This window comes from Nicotiana tabacum, chromosome 16 (assembly GCF_000715075.1).
Source record: "Nicotiana tabacum cultivar K326 chromosome 16, ASM71507v2, whole genome shotgun sequence".
NCBI lineage: Eukaryota > Viridiplantae > Streptophyta > Magnoliopsida > Solanales > Solanaceae > Nicotiana > Nicotiana tabacum.
Genome location: NC_134095.1, coordinates 157592228 through 157616841, shown reverse-complemented (window position 1 = coordinate 157616841; position 24614 = coordinate 157592228). Strand labels below are relative to the sequence as shown.

General features: G+C 35.5%; 2 protein-coding genes across 2 annotated transcripts; one reads left to right on the top strand and one right to left on the bottom strand.

The window, feature by feature from the left end:
- Positions 1-525: 525 nt before the first annotated feature.
- On the top strand, positions 526-1832 carry LOC107779231 (phosphoenolpyruvate carboxylase kinase 1-like; the record flags this gene model as incomplete). The annotated part of the gene is given in 2 exon segments (NM_001325276.1): positions 526-1309; positions 1785-1832. Coding segments are annotated over 2 exon segments (832 nt in total), but the record flags the coding sequence as incomplete, so codon positions are not given.
- Positions 1833-10016: 8184 nt separating this feature from the next.
- On the bottom strand, positions 10017-10349 carry LOC107779236 (uncharacterized). The gene has a single exon (XM_016599613.2). It carries the CDS (start codon positions 10347-10349, stop codon positions 10017-10019), a length of 333 nt encoding a protein of 110 aa, XP_016455099.1.
- Positions 10350-24614: the final 14265 nt, after the last annotated feature.

Here is a 24614-nt window from a genome sequence, read left to right as displayed (position 1 = left end):
AATACAGAAAATAAATTAAACTTTATAACATTCAAAATATTAAATTACACACGTCGATTCAGCAATAATAGTATGTATAAAATTAATATCTTAAATTAAAAATTTATTAATTTAAAAATAACATATTATATAAGTTGTTAGAAAATACTTAAAGAAAATATAAAGTAAAACAATTTAAGGTAAAGTCCACATCTAAGCGAGTTCCAATTTCTTTAATAAAAATGTTATATAAAACTATACTCGGAGAGTGAGACCAACTCAAATTACAACACTTAGTAGTCAACTAGTCATAGATTATAATAAATCAAGTAATTAATTTAAACTGTTACTATCAATTAAATATTTAAATTATACACAAATAAAAATGTACAAAAAAGGACTAACCATCCTATTGAATTAACTCTCTCTCTCTATTTCTCTACCCTTCAAGTAAAACCTACCTACGAATATTCGGTATTTTACTCTTATAAATATAACCTCTTCTGTTCAACAAAACCCCCAAAAAATCATAACAAACCTTGAGATATGAGCCAAGCCTTGAAAATCGACTTCCAAATTTGCGAAGAAATCGGCCGTGGTAGATTCGGTACCGTCTACCGATGCTTTTCTCCGGTCACTGGTCATTCCTTCGCCTGTAAATCTATTGAAAAATCCCTTCTCCTCGATTCCACCGACCGTGAGTGCCTCGACAAGGAGCCCAAGATTCTTCAGCTCCTTTCCGGTAGCCCAAACATTCTCAAAATCCACAAAATCTACGAAGATGAAAACTTCCTTCACATGGTAACCGACCTCTGTCCAAACAATGATCTTTACGACCGGGTTTCAACCGGGCCGTTATCCGAACCGGCCGCTGCTAATATTCTGTTCCAATTAATTTCCGCGATTAATCACTGTCACAAAATGGGGGTGGCCCACCGCGATATTAAGCCGGATAATATCCTTTTTGATTCTCAGGACAGGTTGAAATTGGCTGATTTTGGATCTGCGGAGTGGTTTGTTGGGTGTGAGGAGGGGTTGATGAGTGGGGTGGTGGGTACCCCGTATTACGTGGCGCCGGAGATTTTAATGGGGAAAGAATATAATGAGAAAGTGGATGTGTGGAGCGCCGGTGTTATTTTGTATATTATGCTTTCTGGAGTTCCTCCTTTTTACGGCGAAACTCCGACCGAGACATTTCAGGCTGTTCTAAGGGCAAATTTGAGATTTCCCACTAGGAATTTCAGGTCGGTTTCACCTGAAGCTAAGGATTTGCTGAGGAAAATGATCTGTAAGGATGTTTCTAGAAGGTTTTCAGCTGAACAAGTTCTGAGTATGTATTTTTTGCCCTTTTTTAGGCTTTCATTTTAGTTTGACTTTTGAATGGGAGCCTTGACTTCATGCGACTGGAAGATTACGGGTTCAAGTCATAAAAATAGTCTGATCCTCGAGCTCCGGCCCTTTTGTGATGGGGAGCTTAGTACCCGTATTTTAGTGGGCGTATGGACATAAAAATTATAAAATTTCGGAAAAAAGTAAAAAATTCAAGTGAAAATGATATTTGAAAGTTAAGAGTTGTAATTTTAGGTTATTTTTGAATTTTTGTGAGTGATTTGAATTAAATTTTTTAAAAAATAACCGTTTTCTAAATTTTCGAAAAATTCAAATGAAAATTGAAGATTCATGGTTAAGCGCTCATTTAAAATAAGTTTTTTTTTTAAAAAAAAATGTGAAATTTTTTGTATGGTCCCTTGGTTTGACTTTTGATCAATTGGAGCTGAGTTTGATCTTATTTTTATTAAATGCAGGACACCAATGGGTAATTAATGGAGGAGAAACAAGATCAATGGCTGATTAACTACTAGCAGTGCAAATCTGTTAAGCTTCTGCTGTATATATTATGAGGAAAATAAAAAGAAAGAAAGATTTGCGGCTATATATGTAAAAATTCCATGCTTTCCCCACCTTTATATGTTTTTGGAATATCAAAGGTTGAGGGAAGTATTTGTGCTTTTATCCTTCATTTTTGTTTAGAGAAGCACCATGTAATAAAGTTTGCTCTGCTTTTATAATGCTATGGATCTTTAAGGAAAATTTCTGCTTATATTTGTGTTTGAAATTATACTTACAAAGCACCATCCTTTCCTCTTCATTGACCTGGATCTTTGTGTAATTTTATTTTTACCTTTTTTTAATAATATACTCCCTCCGTTCCAATTTAATTGATTTTAATAATATGTGTTTCTTGACAGGGGCGGAGGTAGTGTGGTAGCTATGAGTTTGGTCGAACCCAGTAACTTTTGTTTAAACTCTGTATTTATATTGAAAAAATTATTAAATATTTAAAAATATTTAATGATTAGAACACATAACCTTAAAATCCTGGTTCCGCCTCTATTTCTTGACATTAGATAAAGGAAAAGGGATCCCTTTTAATTTTCTAGAAAGACATATTATTAGGATATACTTTTGTGTCTAGATTCACGAAGAATGGAGAAGTAAAAGGACTTGGAAAGGTACGGTAGAGTGTACTGTCCATCAATCAAGGAATGGGACCATATTGCTTTTGTTATAGCTTTGTAGAGTGGGAGTGGAATCTACAAAAGATAGCATATGCCTATGCTTTTGAGTTTTTAAGCCTTAGATCACGCACAAATTGCTATACTTTCTTTCACTCGTTAGTCCATAAGATCCGTTTGGCCATAGATTTTGCAAATATATTTGGAGTTTTCGTGGCAAATACATATTTGGGCATAGATTTTATCTATATTTTGATAAATTTTCAAAACTCAAAACCAAAATCCAAAAACCAAAGCTGGCTTTGGCCCAAAATATAACTATTACATTTTTTAAAAATTATCTCAAACTTTTGTATTTTATAAAAGAGCGTACCATTTATTATTTTGTAACAATGTTGCTTCGTGTTCTCGGTCATCTGATAGTGTATTATGTAGTTTATTATAAAAATAATAATTTTGTATTAAATTTATTTATGTTCAGGATTATAGTTTGCGATGATATAATAAATGTTATTGATAAAAGTATTATTGGGTATTTGTGATAATTTTTAGAACTTATGGATATAAGTCATATTTCATGTTTTTTAAAAAAAAAGAGTGTAATATGTTTTGAAAATTTAGGTCCAAACACATTTTCATCTTCAAACCAAATTTCACCCAGATCAAATTTTTCAAAATAAATTTGGAAATCCACGGTCAAACACAAGCATAGTGTGCATGTTGTCTGTTTACATTTAGATGAATTTCTACAATAATACGGTCAAGATTCAATTAACTTTGTAGTAGTATTCAAAATTCAACTTACAAAATCAAGAACTTATGATGGTATTTTCTTTTTCTTTTCTTTTTTTCAAAAAAGATCTAATTGAACTGAATCTTCACGGAAAAATATATTACTACTCAAAGGCGGATTTAGAATTTTAATTTTGTGGATTCCTGCAATGATCTCAACTTAATATACAATTATAATAGGCCAATGAACTTGGTTCCAAATTTAATAATTTTCTTAATACAAATATATAGTCTAGGCAAAAATTATTGATTCACATGAATCCATAATCTTTGCATTAGATCCGCCCTTGCTACTACTTTTGTTATTCAATTCTTAAACATGACGGTTTATCTTGAAAATGGTATTAATAATTATATTTGATTTTGTGGTTTTAAAAATATGTAATTTATTTCAATACTAGTTGTTAAACAATAGATGTTAAGTGTAAGTAAAGAGAATAAGATATGCAAACCAATGTTGATGAAGAACCGGGGTCTCGAACTCGATGGAATCAGGGACCTCGGGTCCGATAATAGATAAATGAAGAACAATAAATGAAGAATAATGAATGAAAAATAATAAAGCTGAAAGACAGTATTGAGCGTGAGAAAAGCAAAAAATGTTCTATTGTATTCAATATTCATGTGTGTTACAAAATGACAAGGGTGGAGGGAGAAATTCCAACATAGTACATGTCTAATAATGACGAGGAAATACTATTGATACAGCTGTATAATGGCCTAATACGGATTTGTACTATTCTTACATATATGGTCAGCTCTAGCCACATGTCCTTGGGAGCTTTCCCGCTTTTTCATGACGATCATTGATTTTATATTGCCTCAGGTAGGCCGCGATGAGCCTTCGACATGCTTTCTCGAGGTATGCATTTCGGGGTCCAACTTCAGTTTTTACTCCGAGCCCCTCGAGATTGGGCTTGACATGCCATAGAGGCCTTGATATCGGCCCCCGGTATCGACCGCACACAAGGACCTTAAACATTATGTGGCTGTGAAACATTTGCACAGTTCATACAAAGGACAGGTCCCTAAAACCTCACATCTTCTGTTGGTTCTGTGCAAAACTACCCAAACAGAACCACGAATAAGGAAAGCACACAAAAAGAAAAACCCAAAAAAAAGAAAAAAGAGAAGAACTGAAAGAAAGAGCAAAAGAATAAGAAAGAAAAGCAGAAAGTGACAAAAGGAACAGAATCTGACAGGTAGAATTAAATAAACAATGGAGGGGGTTCATTGTACTACTAATGAAATGAGTTGATAACCACAAAAACCGCCTTAGACTTTAACACATACACACTATAACTATACATATAAAATTGAAAAATGTATATATATATATATATATATAAAAATACAATGGGTACACTCTATGCATTGGCTTAAAGTATTAAATACGCTTCTGATAAATTGTGTATAAAAGACGAGCAATCTGAGGGTCTAGACAGTAAAAGATACAGAGGGAATTCTAGAATCTAGAGAGAGATCTGGCAAATAAAATAAGGAGAGGAAGACAGGGACCAGAACCAGCAGTTGAACTCATGTGGTCTCATCTAAAACAAAAAGGACAAAAGACGGAGAAACCGAGAAATGGTCAAAAGAGCCACATACTACAATACATCTGTGAGCCGACGTATCACGTTCAGCCATGTGAATAGGGACTGGTTTGATAAATATCGGTATAGCGAGAATTTTATATTTCGTTCCGGCGATAATAAAATTGACAACAGAAGAAGATTCATGAAAAATTTAGAATCTGTTTGAAAAGCCACTTTGTAATAATTTATGTAATTACTAGGATAGTAATTACACAGCTTAATAATTACATAGTTGTATAATTACGATAACCTGTTTGTTTGTCATAGTGTAATTACAATGTAATTATAAGTTGACTGTTTGGTTGCACAAGTGTAATTACACAATTAGATTAAATTTTAAATTAAGCAATTATCAAAACTTAAAAGCTAATATAATAAATATATGCCTATAAATTTATATAAGTATAAATGATATTATATTTGGTATTTAAGATGTATATTTTTTCGTGAATATACATTAATTAGTAATCATATGTTTATAACTAATATTGTAAAAATAATTTATATATATTTTTAAATTAATAAAATTTAGTTTAGATACTTACAACAATTAAAAATATAAGTTTTGTAAGAACATCATGGAATTTATGTCTGATAAAATATTTATAAATGTAATGCCATAACATTATTCAAATGTTTGACAAAACTAATCTATCAATTCTAACTAAAAAATGAAAAACATGCAATGTGAGCCAGTACTACTGAAACAGGTAAATTGGAACCATAAATAAACACATTTTCAAAATTCAAAAAAAAAATAAAATCGTTTAACATATGTCAAATTCCAACATAATAATAGTAAGTTTCATTGCAACTTAAGATTAGGAAACATGATAAGTTTATAACCACATTCAATAATGAAATTTTACTTTAATTGCATCACTCATTGTATGTCAAGTTTGTTAATGACTCATTATTTTTAATAATAGGAGGTGTAGTTTCAAAAAATAGAATAATAAAATAAATAAAAAATAAAATATAAGCAATTACATGGATTCACAAGAAGTAAAGATAGAGGAATAAAAGTAAGGGTGTTAAACGGGTGGGTCGGGCCGGGTTGGGTTGAGATTTTTTGGGCCCGTATGGGTTATGATCCGGGCCGGTTACAAGTTGGGTCTTACCTGGTTTAACGGGTTCGGGTTCATCCGGATAAAAATTGAACCCTAAGGGTTACAGGTTGAGGGGGCCGGGCCGGGCCGGGTTTAGTGTATTTCTTTTTTTTTTTTGTATTTTGTATAACTATTGTAAGTTATATTAATACAAAGTATTAACATAAAGAATACAAGGAATATGGGAAAAAATTGCACTTATAAATTGCGAGTGCTACATTTATTTCAAAATTACAAAATTAAAGTTTGCATTTAAAAAGTAAATTAACAAAAAAATAGTAAAACTAACTTTTCATGCATAATAAATTAATAATACTTCATATTAATCTAACAAACTAAAACATTAAGCATAAATACGTCTAATAATTTTAAAATAACACAAATTGTCTTAAAATCTTAAATACGAATTTCTGGAGGACGCTCAAGACAATACTTTATATGCCTCCTTAAACTGCCTGTGCCAGACCCTGAACGAAGATTTAAGACTTGACCACAGTTCTTGCACTTTACTTTCTCACCTTCTTAATTTTCTTCTACCACCTCAAAGTGTTGCCAAACATATGAGCGCACTCTAGAAGTACGAGGCATGATTTAACTTGAATTGAGATTGAGAAATGAGAATTGAGAGATGAGGAAGAGGAGGGGGTATATTTATAGTTTTAGAGAAGGTTAATTTTGTAAATTAAAAAAAAGTTAAATTTTAAAGAAAAAGAGGCTATTAATGCAATTAAGGGTGTTGAGCAACGAATCCCTGCCAGGGGTGGCCGTTGCCAACGGTTAGTGGGTCCCGCAGATTTCAAAAAATTAAAAAAAAAAAAGATTTAGCCGTTGTACCGGTCCAATCCGGTTAAACTGGTACACGGTACTGTTCACGTGGACCGAGTTTGACCGGTCCGGTTAACCGTTAAAAAAAATAAACGGACCAACCCCCTTTACCCCCCTACCCAGCCCCACCCGGCCTCTATGTACCAGGCCGGTCCGATTTTTTCCGGTCTGGGCCGATCCGGTTACGGGTCAACCTGGCCCGTTAGACACCCTTAAATAAAAGAAAATAATGTACAAAGAAAAATATTTTTAAAAATTTCAAAAAAAATTAAAAAGTAAAAATAAAATTAAAAATAATAGAAATAAAAAGTTATTAAAATAAACTAAAATAAAAATAAAAAGGAAAGAAACTAAAAGACAACCTTGTAATTATACAGTATAATTACCATCAATTCTTACCTCCCTCTTAAGAATTGGAGAGTGTAATTACACCCAATTTCATGTTGACCAAGTAATTACTTGGCCAAACAAATATGTCAAATTGTGTAATTACACCCAATACATCCAAATCCATTACCAAAGTGACTTTCGAAACAGGCTCTTAGAGAATGGTCATTTAGGAAGACTTGGATCATAATAAGTATTTGAGTTTATATTAATGGGTTTGCATAATTATTGGCTAGTTTTGGAGCGTTGAGCATCGATTCGAATTGTTGAAGGGCTCGGAAGCCGGTTATGAAACTTCGGAGCAAGGTAAATCTCTTTTCTAATACTGGTCAGCCAAAAGGCATCACGAATAACTCATAATGGCCATGACGGATCCTGAAAACTGTCTTAAGAATGTCCGAGTCCCTAATCTTCAGCTGGTGATACGAAGACATTTTCCCTTTATTACTATGTTTCTGTTTCAGTCATTCCAATTCTCTCTGTGTTAAGTAACAAATTGTTTGTCTGGGTTTCTAGTTTTTTTGCATAAAACCTTTTGCTTAATATTTTGAGAAAAATATATTTAGAATCAGTTTTTAAAAATTTGATCAAATACTAATTAATACTTAAAAATGCTTTTCAAATTAATTAGCGAATAAATTGCTTCACACCAAACATACTTTCTAAAATACATGATATCAAGGGTGACACATTTGGGATGAAATTGGCGATGAAGATTTAACTGTGCTACAAATGTCCCAAATTGTGCTTCACAAATCATCCATCATAGACGTAGAAGATGATTATATTTCTCCTGAACAGTCAGTTCGACAGAAAATACCAGGAAAATATGCCAAATCTCCATATTTGCCACTTTTTGATTCGGGGGCATCAGGATCGGCACACAAGCTCATTTTTGATATCAAGCATCCTTTCACGATCAAAATTGATGATTTTGATCCATTGTCGCCATTGGCTAAAGAGTTTTGCGCGTTTGTTGATAATGAGATGGATACGAGGCGAATGTATCTTCACTTTCTTTAATCTTTCATGTTCTGATTTTATACTTGTCAATGAAGGTAGTTCTGATTACTTTTTATTTTTTGTGATTTGAAGTGCCAAAAATATATACACCGATAAAATAAATAAGCTTGCGAAAGCTTTTACTTTTGGCTCGTGTCGTGTGACCATGAAGGATTGGTTCCACTCACTTGCTTATTGTGGTCGACCTTTGATTGACACGGTATTTAATAATTTTCTGTTCTAATGCCTTTTTTTATTTGTTGCATATCTTTATTGTTTGAGACCCCCATAGTGCATACATAGCTTTGTATAATCACAGTATAAGATTGTATAACCTTGTATAAATATGTATACCTCTCTATAATAGTGTATAAATTTCTATATTTAAAAAATCTTGTAGTGATGGTTTTTTTGTTTTATTTCTTGTCTCAGCACTTGGATGTCCTTTTTTATTATTTGAGGAGAGGGGAAAATATGGGCCGAGTGTTGCCATGCGGTTTACTACAACCGACTTTTAACAAAATCAACTCCCTGTATAAAGATTTTAAAGTGAATCAAGATCCTTCAGTGATTCCTGAAGGGCATGAGATAAAAGAGTACATTAAAGGATATTATTAAGATGCAAATGTACCGTTGCACACTGTTGACCGCGTCTTATTCCCTATCTATGTGAAGCGCGGAAGAACAAAATTGGGCCATTGGGTTTTGGGGTTGTTTACGTTCATAGATAGGTGTATCCACATCTATGACTCTAACCGTGGAGCTATTAATGATAGACTTGCTTTGGATGCTGCATTACCTTATACTATTATGATACCTTACTTCTTGAAGAGTTCTGATTTTTATGTCGAGAAGAAGGGTATTGATTGGAACAATGGTGCATATACCGATAAATCCCATTATGATGCTTTGCAGATTAATCTGGTTAATAATATGCCCTAACATATCAAATGGTAGGTTAATCTCAATTGTTTTACTATTTTACTATTAGTGTACCAATTTGAATCTGATTTGTTTCTTTTTAATTACAGTGATTGTGGTGCTTTTGTTGTTGGATTTGCTGAGTATTTCATCCTTGGTGAGGAAATTCAAAAAGATAATTTTGACATTGAGACACTTCGCACCAGGTGGGGATCTTTGTTGTGGGATTATGGAAGGAAAAAATAACAGTCCGGTGCAATTAGTGGTGATGAAATCCTAGAGAGACTTTTCAGGAAGAGGAAGAGGGGACGACCGAGAAAATAGTTCTGTTTTTTCCATTTTACTGTAATTTTTCTATATATCAGGAGTTGTTGCCTAGTTTTGTCTAAGTACTATTCTGCTACTTGTGAGATAACCTTAAAGAATATTATAGATGTTTTTATTTTTGTGTAATTTGTGGTAGTCATTATACATTGTGGCTGTGAATGAATTACATTTTAATGAATATTTCTGTTGCTTTTGTCCTTTAACAAAGTCTGTATTTTCATTATGGTTGCAGTTTTGTTAATATAGCATGGTTTATACATATGTATACAATAATATACATTGTTATACAAATTTATATAAACTTATACTCTCATTTATACATATGTATACATATAATACTATTGATTGTTTGTAGTTATATTTTGTATTTGTACAATCTATCAATATATTTAGTACCATTAAAAACAACAAGACACTATTATTGGATAATCAAAACATGTATAATGAAACATCTCAATTGCTTGTGAAACTTAACTACTCAACATTTGTAACTCTATTGTTTGTGAAACTTAACTACTCAACATGACAACAAATGTAATAGGAAGTGTTATGTTTCTAACTATTTATTTTTGTCGATTCCTACATGTTTTTCTATTGTGACCACCTTGTCCACACACAGAACATGAAAACGTCCTCTTAGACTCTTTCTCTGAAGCAGGTTTGAGTCTTTCCTTTCTTTGCCTCCCTGCATTCCTTCTCCCTTTAGGTGGTATGACCACATCTTCCAGCACCTCTGTTGGGATTACCCATAAACTCTCATTTGGCATCGGATTCACTAGAAATTCATAAGTTCTAAGGAATTTATCCTTATTGTAGTAAAAAGAGCAATACTGGCCAGGTTTCAGCTGCTGGTTCTTCAAAACCGTCCAAGCATGAGGACATGGAAGTTCATCCATTTGAAATTTTCCGCAACTGCATGTTCCCTCTTCTAGGCACACTATGTTTCGCTTTACCCCTTCAAACACAACATATAACTACTCCATAGCAGGCCTCACCTACAAAAGTTTTTTTTTAAAAAAAGTTAAAGAACATTATACATTATTATATAGAGTTATACATCCTTATACAAGCAGTAAAATGCAAGTCAGCAACGACAAGCATCATTATATTTGATTTATTTTACCGTCATTTGCTCCGATGCAATCAGATTTTTCCGGAGGAGTTTGTTGTACTTTTCGTCAAGCTCTGTAGATGTCTCCATTGCACTTTTTCTGTTTTTGTTGTTCCACTGTTGTAGCAAATTTGTCATGTACTACAGCAACCGCATTACTGGTAACTCTCTAGCATCCTTGTTTGCTGCATTAATTGACTCTACAATATTGGAAGTCATTACCATCGACCTTTTCACTTTGGAATATGCCCTAGACCACCTTTCCTAACCAATTTCGAACAAGTAAAGCTGCACCCTTGGATCAATTTTGCACATCTCTGTCATATGGTACTCAAACTTCTCTATCGTGTAAGCTCTAGCCAAAGCAAAAAAAGTTATCCTTCAATTGTTTGTGATGTTTCTTGAATGTGCGCTTCTGGGTACACGATTTTTGTGGCATTGAAGATATTTTCGTTTCTATCTGAAACTATACACATCCCTTCCCTAACATCAAAAGTATCCTTTACCTGGACAAAGAACCACTCCCAATATTTGTTATTCTCTGAATCTACAATTGCATATGCAAGTGGAAGGATTTTTTCTTTTTATACAAAATAGATATTAGGATTCAGACAATTATACAAATCCTATACACAGTTATACACAATTATACAACCTTATACAAACTGCAAATTTTATAAAAACAGCAGCTGTGAAATCCTATACACTTTTATACATGAAACCACAACATTATACAAACTGCAGAAACAAGGTAGATACAGTCAACTCACCAGCTCCATCCTGTGTGCAAGCAGTCAATATGGTACCCTTATATGTTGCTTTAAGGAAACTTCCGTCAACAACCATTATCGGTCTGCAATGCTCCCAGCCCTTGATAGATGCATATAGCGAAACATATGCATAAAGAAAGCATCCATCTTCTGATTTGTGCAACTTTGTAACCGTTCCTGGATTTGTATGCTCCAACATATAAAAATACTTTGACAACTCCTTATATGAATCACTCGAACTCCCTCTTATCATTGTCATTGCTATCCCTTTAGCTCTCCATGCTTTCATGTAGCTCACTTCAATCCCGTGTTGCTTTTGTATGTCCTCTATTATATTATTTGCAGTGTAAACTTTTTTTGGATTAACATACTTGTCCTTGACTATACTAGCAATTACACGCGAAGTAGCTTGACGTTGTGTTAAGTATCTTTTACCATAGCCGCATGTGTGATTATTATTATAACTTCTCACTTTGAATATGTTTGCCTTGAAAACGACAGAAGATTTGAAACTCCAAGCACAATTGTCATCCACACACATAAGGTGATACCTAAGATTAAAGATCATTCAACTTCTAAATACACCTGTATACAAAAACATAACTAGATATATACTAATTTTAATACATTATATACAAATATATACTACTTTATACATATATATATATATAACAGAATATACAATTATTGACATACCTTGTTGCGCTTGATCTCTTCACCTTGAATTGGAACCTCTCCCGTACAACCAAGTTCTTCATCACATTCATAACTGTCTCTTTATCTTTATAAACTTGATCCCCCTCAACAAAATCGTTCAACATATTATCTATTATACCCATGTTTTCACTAAGTTTCGTGTTTTCAATCAATTTGATATCAGGCATAATCTCAGTGCTATCAATTGTGGATACATCATTAGACTTGGAACTTGTAGCAACCAAACAACTGGAACTTGTAGCAACCAAACGATTATCATAAATCTCTTTCACTGTCACAAACAAGGGGTATTCAGTGAAATTCAAGTTTTTCTTCTTTAATTCGGTATACACCTTAACACTTGTATCGTTGTAAATCAGGATTGGTGGAAAACCATCATTTGGGAGAAAGTTAATCTCTATTGTGTTTCATTCACTATCGATCCTAATCTGTTCCGAAATAGCTGCAACTAAATTGTTGTAGCTGAATGTCGACTGGATTATTACACAATCGCTAACGAAATTGATAAACTTGTTTTCTTCCCATTCACCACTATGAAGAACGTAAAGTGGAAAAAGCTCCATCGAACAAAAAGTTGAAATCAAAATTGCAACAAAAATGAAAATTGCGCTGATTTGCAGCAAAACAAATTCACTTTTCTTGTTTGATTTGCTGTTAATTCGAGATGAAGAAGAATTTCTAGGGTTTTTGGAGCTGCATTAATCGCAAGATCTCGTTTTTTGTGGATTTGGGGAAGAAGAATAGAAAGAATGAGAGAAAATCCCGCTGAAAGATACAAAATCCCACTTCTGACTCCCAAAAAACGGAAATAACGCCCTTTTTTCGGATATGGGCCTCTTATTTTTGGGCTACTCAATTGTAAATTGAAATATGGGCTATAAAGTTGAAAAGGAGGCAGTCCAGTTGCTGTAATATGGAATTTTCCCCTGAAATTCAGGTATTTTAATATTGACATGTTTGACATGGATGAGAAAATCAGGTGGCAATATTTAATTGGATATTTATTATACCTCAGCTTTAACGGGTTATATTTTTTGCACTGATTTCAACTTTTATGTTAAAGTGGAACATAAGAAATAGAGTTGAAGGACCAAAATAAAATATATAAAATAGAGTTAAAAGGCCAAAATGGAACAAAATAAAAATAGAGTGTCAAAATAAAAAATGATGCCAAATTGGATGGGCTGTATACGTATTTGGCCAAAAAATTATGTAACTCAAAATTTATGTCGTAAGAAACACAGACAACAATGAGACGTGAGTTCCTATACTGCTTTTATTATTGTTTTAAGTTCCAGAAGTCATTCGTTTGACTAAAACGATAAGCAAGTCTTGCTATTATATTAAATAGTAAGATTAAATTTGAAAACAACTAGTAAGAGATATTTTATTAATATAGAAGTAAATTCAATTAGCCAAACTACATTTATTTGAGATATGCGGGAGGTAGCATTAGGGGTAAATCTAGAGGATCGATTACGATTTCACGTGAATCTATTAACTTTAATTCAGACTCTCTCTCTATATATATATTAAAAAGTTTATTAAATATTTATAAATATTAGAATGTAAAAATAATTAATACCATAATATTAATTTAAAATCGTTTTTTAGAACCCATAAACATCACATTCTAATATGATCCGTAGCATTTGGAAAAACGTAAAAGCAAAGGTGAGAAGTGGGCAAGCCGACCAAGCATGTGCTTTCAACTTTTGCTTTAATTAATTAATATAAGTATGTACAGAGCATATTCACATATCCTCCTTATTATTGCAAAAATTAAGGTAAAGGAGCAATATATTATATGTTATAAAGTTTGCTTCTTTAATAATATGAATGTTTCAGAAAGTTTTGTTTATATTTCTGTCAGGAATCACAGTAAGAATGCACCATCTCTTCTTTCAATTTTAGTGGATAGTGTGGTTTGAAATTGAGCATCTGGATTGTGTCTTTATGCTATGCTGATATGAATCTTAAAATGTTTGACTATTTAACAAAAGCATCTGATTTAGTTCTGTATTCCTCTGCTTTTTTGAAACATGTTAATATTACTATTAGCATATGCTTAGTGACCTGGATGAAGAAAGGAAAAGCAATAGAACTTAGAATAGTCGTCAACTAAAAATAATCAGCGGATATATATAATACATATATAATTTATATGTAACATGTGTATAATCATGCATAATTATTGTATAATTTATTTATATTTACTAGAAAAATAAACAGAGAATCCTATGGGCTATTTATGTAAAGACCCCCTTTTTTTAGGGTTTAAAATTAATCGGCACAAATTTTACATCAAACTATATTAATTATCTTCCTCAATTAACCGCCTCACCTCTACATTTAGCTTTGTTTTCGTCAAATGTTGGTTATTTGACTCGATCAAATTATCGCGTCATTTTAATATATTTCATGATTTATATTAATCATAACAATAATCAGCAGATCGTACATCAAACCAGTTTAATCGACAATGATGCATTGAAATGGTAAGGTATTTGCAAAAAACCAAAAGATTGACGTTGTCAAAAGTATTACTATTTCATTTGAAGCATAAATCTTGATTTACATTGGGAGTCATCAAGATAGCATTTTTTTTTTCTAATTTGTTTTCACTACTCTGCAATTTAAAACAAACAGCATAAGATTACATGGAATTCTAGGTGCAGTATTTTGTTGAACATTCATCCAAGCAGCTTCCCATTAGCTTCCCATCTGCCAAGAGTTTGTTAAATAGATATAAATTAGGTTATATTAGTCGGAACAAATATAATACAAATAAAAAATAGGAATTAGCTACAAAATATCTAAAAAAAATAGTTTGGTGCACAAAGTATCCCGCATTCACGCATGTTCCGGGGAAGGACCACACCCCAAGTGATATGATGTAGACGGTCTACCCTAATGCAAACATTAATTAATGACTGCTTCTACGACTCGAAGTCGAGACTTATATGTCGCACGAAGATAACTTTACTGTTGCTCGAATATTTTCCTTATCATCAATGATCTGTCACTAAATAATTCGTACATAATAAATTTTTTAATAATCCGTCATTATGTAGGACTAGCGACGAGCATTTATTGTTTGGCGACATAGGTTGTTCATCACTAATTCCTTATTTCTTGTAGTATATATATAATAAAAAAACTTAGGAAAGAATTATACCTTTTTTACATTTGGAGCAACGATGAGTTGAACAAGCAAGTTGACAATTAAGTTCTTTAGTAGAAACGGGAGGCAGACAATGCTTCATACAATGCCTATAGCAGAGATCGAAAATACATGAAGTTCGACATTTTTTTTGGCAAGATATTTTCACCTCACCAATAGTTTCAGCATTTGCTATAAAAATTATTGTGAGAAAAACAACTCCTAAAACCTTAAAATTCATGATTTGTAATATAATGCACTTTTTCTGTTTGATTGAGAAAAATATATGTATTTGTTAAAACTTTGAACTTAATTAGATTGTTAGATGAAAGCAGAGTGACGGTATTTATAGCCATAATCTTTTTGTTGAATTTAATATAAGTTTACAATAATCCCGTAAAGGAAATTAGATACACCTAAAAAAGTAAATACAGTATAATCTGTAATTTGTATCTTTTTGATGAATTTAAGATACGTTAATATACAATCTGATAATGGAAATCAGATTACACCCAATAAATAAATACATTTGTAAAAAATATCTTAACAATCATGCATTATGCAATTCTGACCTCCAGCTGACTTCATTCTTCAAATCTTATTCTAAGCCAAAAATTGTCGGAGCATAACCGACGCGGAGACGGATTTAAAATTGGATTCATAGTAAAATATTTATAAATATTAATAAACGAAATGTATTGTCTTAATAATAATAATAATAATAATCATAATAATAATAATAATAATAATAATAACAATAATGTAATGGAGGAGAATCACCAAAACCTGTCAAATGTGGGAAAGACTTTTTGACATTAATGCCGTTGAAAACTCTATGGAAAAACTTAGCTTTCATAGATTTTGTCTTTATTTTTTCAATTTTTTTTTTTTTGAAAACATTGTTTCTTTATAAATATGATCATGTTTTGGGAAGGAAAAAATCAAATATTTCCACGTTTTCAAAAACTGATTTAGGTTTTTGGGTGGAAATTTTTCTTCCACTCACAAAACTTCAACTTTTCTTCAAATAAAATGCATGTCCAAACACAACTTCAACTTTCAAAAATTAGTTTTCAAAACAACTTCAAAAATTAATTTTTTTTTTAAGTTTCAATCAATGCTATGTCCAACACTAACTTACAAATGTATATCAAATAAATAATTTTGAATTTTGAATTTTTGATATAAATTATCGACGAGCTTATCACAGTCGAAATCTTTGACGACCTAGTCGTTAGAAACTATACTAATCAATTACTCTCTTTGTCATAATTTATGTGACACTTTCTATTTTTTGAGATCTTTTTAATTTTGTCAGTCTATTTAAGATTACAATCATTAAATTTTCGATATAATTTATATATTTAGAAATTACGTAAAAAGTATTATGAGCAACAATATTTAACAACTCAAAAATATTTCAAACATATACTAAAAATGTTACACTATCAAAGAACAATTCATTTGACACTCAATATACGAATACCTTCTGTAACGACCCGTCTTGTCGTTTTGAGAATATGAGTCCTGATCCCCCATTTATTGCTCCCTCTATTTTATTTTGTAGTTACTTGACTCACCGGGGTGCTTGGTGTCGAGTTCGGGAGAATGTTTGAGTGAAACGGGATACATATATAGTCCCTAAGTTTGAAGTTTAAGTTGTAAGAGTTGATCGTAGGTTGACTTGTGTGAATATGACTCCGGAACGAAGTTCCATCGATTCCAATAGCTTCGTATAGTGATTTTGGTCTTAGGGGTGCATCCACATGTTGATTTGGAGGTCTGTAGGTCATTTCAGCGTTAATTGGCGAAAGTGGAAAAATTGAAAGATTTTTGAAAAGTTTGACCTGAAGTGAACTTTTTGATATCGGGGTCGTATCCCGATTCCGAAAGTTGGAGTAGGTCCATAATGATAATTGTATGTGCAAAATTTGAGGTCAATCGGACATGATTTGATAGATTTCGGCATCGAATGTGGAAGTTAGAAGTTAGAAGTTTATAAGTTCATGAAGCTTGAATTGGGGTACGATCCATGGATTTAGCATTGTTTGATGTGATTTGAAGGTTCAACTAAGTTCATACGATGTTTTAGGAATTGTTGGTAGGTTTGGTTGAGGTCTCGGGGGTCTCGGGTGAATTTCGGATGGTTAACGGATTGGAATTTAGAATTGGCAGATGGCTGAAGCTACAGATTTCTAGTGTCTGGTTTCCTTCTACATGTTAGCGAAGATGCTCCAGCGTTCGCGTAGAGGAGTTTAAGTGTTGCTGGAAATTTTGTGATGGGTCATCACTTGTTTTTAAACGAAATTTTCGTGTTCTAAGGCCTTGAAAACCTCATTTAGAGTCACCTCGATTTGCTTACGCAGTCCGGACGCATAGCCGGAAAGCTTAAATATGAAATTCTGTGAATAATAATAAGTTTTGATTATAAAATGAGCTAATTTGACTTCGGTCAACGTTTTGGGTAAACGGACCCGGACCCAAGCCCCTGATTTGACAGTCCCAAATGGTCCGTAGGAAAATATGGGACTTGGGCGTATGCCCGGAATCGAATTTCGAGGTCCCAAGCCCGAGGAATGAATTTTCAAAGGAAATTGTTTTTTGGAATTGTGTAAAGAAATTTGAAATGAATTTTGATTAGAACATGATGGTATCGGGCCCGTATTTTGGTTCCGGTGCTCGGTACAGGTCTTATATATGATTTGAGACATTTCTGTGGAATTTGGTGAAAAACGGATGTCATATGACATGATTCGGACCTAAATTGCAAAATTTATGTTTAAAGAAGTTTTGAGAAAATTTCATTGATCTCGAGATTTAATTTGATGTTCATGATGTTATTTTGATGATGTGACCGCACGAATAGGTCCATATGATATTTTTGAGTAGTATGCACACATGGTTTGGAGTTCCGAGGGCTCGGGAGAGTTTCGGGATGTTTTAGGCTTAAAACCAGAAGTTGCAGGTCTCTGAACCCTCCAGTGCGGTACGCGGTCGACCTTGTGCGGTGCGCGGTGAAGGCTATGCGGCCGCGGTCGACTTTGTGTGGTCTGCACAGGGCGCTACTATGCGGCTGCAGTCGACTTTGTGCGGTCCGCACAGGGGGTCTGAGAGGGGTATAAATAGACGGGATTTTCAGTCTTTTTTCATTTTTCAAAACCCCAAAAACTTAAGAGGCGATTTTTCAAACAACCTTTCTTCTCCATATCAATTGAAAGTCGTTTTTAACTAGTTTTCTTCAATTATTAACTTCTTTTAACATGATTTCAACTTCAAATCAATGATTTTAATGGGGGAAATTGGGTGTTTTGGATAGAACCTAGGTTTTTTCAAAATATGGGGATTTGGACCTCGATTTGGGGTCCGATTTCAAAACAAATCATATATTTGGATTTGTGGGGGAATGAGTAATCGGGTTTTGATTCGAACTTCGGGTTTTGACCATGTGGGCCCGGAGCAATTTTTGACTTTTTGGGTAAAACTTTAGAAAACCCATTTTCATGCATTCAAATTGATTCATTTAGCGTTTATTGATATAATTAAGTAATTTGTGACTAGATACGAGCCAATTGGCGGTAGAATCAAGGGGTAAAGCTATAATTGAAATTTGAATTGTGTTCGTTGCATCGAGGTAAGTGTTTGGTCTAACCTTGGCTTGAGGGATTAGGAGTTGTGTCCTATTTGCTATTTGTTTCTTGTCGAGTACGACGTATAGGCATGGTGACGACTGTCTATGCGTTGGTGTCAAGCATGATTGTGAGTCTTATATTGTGATTTTCATGATCTCGTTGTATTATTCATGCCTAGGTGAAGATTTCTATTTGTTGTGTAAAGTTGTGGAAAGAATTGTGATCGATGAACATCGAGGAGCGTTGGCTCCAGTTGTATAACGAATTGTGAAAGTATAAGTAATAATCAAAACTCTAGAGCATTGGCTCGAGTTGTGAAGTGAATTGTGAAGTAATAGTGAGAAAGAGAAGAGATCATTATGTTGCCCCCTTGCCGGGCTATTGTTGGGTTGAGGTTCCCTTGCATTGTGTTCTTAATTGATATTACGGACGCTTAGGTTGATGATTCTTTGTGTTAGATGTTGTAACAAGTTTGGTTATAGCTGGGTAGTTAGGTGTTGTAACAAGTTTAGTTATAGCTGAGGTAGTTAGATGCTGAAACTAGTTGAGTTATAGTTGAGATAGTTAGATGTTGGAACAAGTTTGGTTATGACTGTTTCTCTTTTGCCGGGACGTATAAACTTGTACTGTTGAGTTCCCTTGCCGGGATAGTGTAGTCTATTGTTGATCCCTTGCTGGGACGGTTAATTATGATTATTGGTGATTGTATAGTTAGAATGGGTTGCACACCGCAATAGATATTATATTGGATTGGGTTGCACGCCGCAACAGTTATATATGTGGATCGGGTTGCACGCCACAACAGATATTATATTGGATCGGGTTGCACGCCGCAACAGTTATATATGTGGATCGGATTGCACGCTGCAATAGATATTATATTGGATCGGGTTGCATGCCGCAACAGTTATATATCTGTGGATCGGGTTGCACGCCGCAACAATGTTAAATGATAATGGATCAGGTTGCGCGCCGCAACAGTCATATATATGTGGATCGGGTTGCACGCCGCAATAATGTTAAATGATAAGGGATCGGATTGCACGCCGCAACAGTATTGTTATTGTATTTATTGTAGACATCGAGTGTTCTTTCATACTTTATTAAGTTTCTGATAGAATTGATATGTTTCCCCGAAGCATGTTCCTCCCCTTTTTAAACTGTTATTACCTATTTACACTTCCGCTGTATATTATATAACTGCACAGGTTTATTTAGAGTCTTGTCCTAGCCTCGTCACTACATCGTCGGGGTTAGGCTAGACACTTACCAACACATGGGGTCGGTTGTGTTGATGCTACACTCTGCACTTATGTGCAGATACAGGAGCAACGCTTGGTCAGCAGCATTAGAGGAGGCATCCTTCAGTCTACCGCGATACCGAGGTAGCCTTGCAGGCGTCTGCAGGCTCGACATTTCCTCTATCTTTTATTCTGTTCTGTTATCTCTTGTATCCGAAACAGACAGTGCTTCTTTCTTTCAAATAGTTGTGTGTAGTGATCTTAGTAGTTCGTGGATATTGTGACACCAGTTTCTGGGTAGAGACATATGTTGACTTTCGAAACATTTTGGTTTTATATTTATTTAAGACTTCCGCTTAAATCTCATATTCCACTGTCATTTAGATGTTTATCACTTGTTAATGTAAGTTGTAAAAAGGATTAAAATAGAAGAGTTAAAGATTTCTTAGTTCGTGGCTTGCCTAGCTTCTACGAGTAGGCGCCATCACGACTTCCGAGGATGGGAATTTCGGGTCGTGACAAGTTGGTATCAGAGCTCTAGGTTACATAGGTTTCACAATTCACGGACAAGCTCAGTAGAGTCTGAGGGATCGATATGGAGACGTCTGTATTTATCCCCAAGAGGCTACAGAGTATAGGAAAACTTCACATTTGTTTTTTCTCGTCGTGCGATTTTGTTTCTCAATGCTAATTGAACTTCTACTCTATTCTTTCGCAGATGGAGAGAACACGCGCTTCCTCATCTACTGCTCAGCAGCTCGAGCCCCCAACAGTAGCTCCCACGAGGGGCAGAGGGTGAGGCCGAGACCATGCCAGAGGCCTAGGCAAGGGTAGAGCTCAACCCCGAGCAGCAGCCCCAGTAGCGGAGCCTCAGATTGACTTTGATGATGAGGTTCCGGCCCCAGCAGCTCCGGTGGGCCCATCTCAAGTCCTAGAGGGGTTTATTGCTACCCGAGTCCTTCAGGATGCTCTAGTGCGATTAGTAGGCCTCATGGAGAGTGTCACCCGAGCGGGATTGCTTCTTGTAGCACCAGCCGTCTCTCAAGCTGAAGGAGGGGCCCAAACTTCTGCTACTCGCACTCTGGAGTAGGTAGCTCCCCAGATTCAAACTCCAGCAATTCAGCCAGTTGGAGCAATTCAGCCGGCTGTGGTAGCTTAGACCGGCGATGGAGCAGGTATGTTTGTCGATGCTTTGTGGAAGGTGGATAGGTTCATCAAGCTCTTCACTTCTATTTTCAGTGGTGCATCTACTGAGGATCCCCAGGATTATCTAGACAGCTACCACAAGGACCTCAGGAACATAGGTATTGTTGAGACCAATGGGGTCGATTTTGCTACATTTCGCTTGTCTGGATCTGCCAAGACTTGGTGGAGGAATTATTGCTTAGCTAGACCAGCTGGATCGCCAACCTTGACTTGCGAGCAGTTCACACAGCCATTTCTGGAGAAGTTTCTCCCCATTACTCAGCGAGAGGCTTATCAGAGGCAGTTTGAGTGCCTCCAGCAGGGTTCCATGACGGTTACCCAGTATGAGACCAGGTTCATGGACTTAGCTCGCCATGCTCTTGTCATACTTCCTACCGAGAGAGAGAGGATGAGGAGGTTTATTGATGGTCTTATTCAGCCGATTCGCCTTCAGATGGCTAGGGAGGCTAGGAGTGGGATCACTTTTCAAGAGGCGGTCAATATGGTCTGTAGAGTGGAGATGGTCTTGTCGCATGGAGGTGGTCATGGGTCGGATAAGAGGCCCCGTCATTCAGATAGATTCAGTGGTGCCTCATCTGGAGGCAGAGATTCATATGGTAGAGGCCATCCTCCTAGGCCCTTTCAGTAAGCTCTTTAGGTCTCTCACGACGCTTCAGGTAGCCGTGGTCTGCAGATGCAGTATTCCAATCAGCAGACCTACAGTGCACCACCAGCTTCTATCAATGCACCGCCACTCTAGAGTTTTCGGGCTGGTCATTCGGGTCGCCAGGGTCAGTCTCAGTTTCCTCAGCCACATCACTCGGGTAGATGTTTTGAGTGTGGTGAGTATGGTCATATCAAGAGGACTTGTCCGAGGTTGGAGGGTACTCAGTCGCAGCAGCAGGGTCCCATTGCTATGGTCCAGGCACCAGGTGTTCCACAGACCGCCCAGCCAGCTAGAGGCGGGGGTAGAGGTGCTAGAGTTGGAGGTCAGGCCGCTAGAGGTGGAGGCAAGCCAGCTGCAGGCCGTCCCATAGATGGAGCCTAGGGTGGTGGGGCCTAGCCCCGATGTTATGCTCTTCCAGCCAGGCCCGAGGCTGAGGCTTCAGATGCGGTTATCACAAGTACTATTCTGGTTTGTGATAGAGATGCTTCAGTGTTATTTGATTCAGGGTCCACCTACTCATATGTGTCATCTTATTTTGCACCGTATCTGGTTATACCTAGTGATTCATTAAGTGTTCCCGTTTATGTGTTTACACCGGTGGGTGATTCTATTGTAGTTGATCGAGTCCATCGTTCTTGTATTGTGGTGATTTGGGGTCTTGAGACTCGTGTAGATTGCTTTTAGACATTGTCGATTTCGATGTTATATTGGGGATGGACTAGTTATCACCTTACCACGCTATTTTGGACTGTCATGCCAAGCTGTGACCTTAGCTTTACCGGGTATGCCTCGTTTAGAGTGGAGAGGGACTCTTGTCATTCTATCCGTAGTGTTATCTCGTACGTGAAGGCTCGGCGTATGGTCGAGAAGAGGTGTTTGGCCTATTTGGCATATGTTCGTGATTCTAGTGCTGAGGTTCCCTCTATTGATTCTATGGCCGTTGTTCGAGAGTTTCCTGATGTTTTCCCTTCAGACCTGCCGGGTATGCCACCCGACAGGGATATTTACTTTTGCATTGATTTAGTGTTACAACCCATATCCACATGTGTTAGTTCATTCCATATATTAGTTAACATAAATCCAAGAAGGAATTATCTTTTAGATGATAAGAAGTCAATCCTATTGGTCTTAAGTGATACAAGAGTGTATAAGGGTAATTAACCAGTATTAGAAGTTAAACGAATCAAGGATGTTGTAACTCGTATTTTCAGGTAATCTAGCGGTGCTTAATACACTCAATAGGTCATTTATTAAGGTATTTTAATCATATAATATCCGTATCATAAGTCTTGAAGTCAAACGAGTTATGAAACAAAAGTCGACAAAAGTTGTCGCAACTTAGGTTCATAATTTTACTTAAACATTAGGTCAAATGTTTCTAATCTTTTCTCATAATTTACAAGGAATTACGGGGTGATCTACCAACCAAATTAAAGATCTATGAGTCTAGTTTCCAACGCATTAAACCGTTCATCGATACGATCTCGGAGTAGAGAGATATTCGCGTTTTTGCGAGACTGCGCCAAGCACCTCTCTATGGGGCCCACTAAGGCGGTTTAAGATATTTGGACCTATATAGGATGCCTCCAACCCATTTTAAGTCATTTCTTCTCACTATTTTCAGACCTTAGAACCCTAGGAACATCCTCTCAAGGTTCTCTCAAGATTCAAGACCCAAAAAAGGGCAAACAACACAAATCAAGTGTCAGGAATTCCGTGGCGCTAGTAAGTCTCTTGTTCTTCTTGTTGTTGCTCATTTTTGTGTCGTTCCAGCTCGTGTGGGAGGTTGTTTTAAAGGTTTTATGTTCTGTAAATACTCCCTCATGTTCTTAATATCAATCCTAGGTGATTTCAAGCCTTCTAATGTGATTCTAGTGCCGAAAAACACTAATTGATCGCTAGTTTCGCTTTTTTGTTGTTGTGGCAGCATTGGAGGGATATTTCATGGAAATTTAAGGTAAAATTGGAGTTGTTCTTTCTGTGTAAAGGTAAGGAACCTCTTACTCTATATGTATTTAAGATTATCCAAGTTGCGGCTAAGCCATTGAAGCTAGAACTTGTGAGATATATATCGAAAGGCTTGGTAGTAATGTTATTGTTTTGTGGACTATTTTGCGTTGTTGTTGGGCTGAGTATTTTACTACTATCTTGTGGAGTTTTGGAGGAGGAAGGGTGTGGATAAACACCATATATATGTAGGGTTATGGGCTGATAGTTATCCGTAACATTTCCAGGTTGTTTGACACGACTACGGTGGTCGTCGTATGTATGAAGTGATTAGGCTGTGTGTGGACTATTTTGGGAGGCTCAATATGTTTATTATTGATGTTGTTTGGGCTGTTTGGTGACTGTTTTGAATGGTGTGAGGTCATATATATAGGGGAGGTGCTGTCCGTTTCATCGTAAAATAGGTTGTGGTCGATACATAATAGTTATGACGCTTAAATGATAACGATAGTATCGTTTCTCTTATTGTAGACTAAGGAGTTTTGACAATTGCATAGCTTGAGATTGGGGCAGTATATACAAGGTATGTGAGGCTATCCCTTTCCTTCTTTTGCACGACTCCGATTGTACATAATGTAATGAACGAGCTTCCAAGATACTCTACTCTTAGAAGCTAGCAGTACTTACATTGTTTTCCCTCTTATGGAACGATTGATGTTAATGTTGCTTCT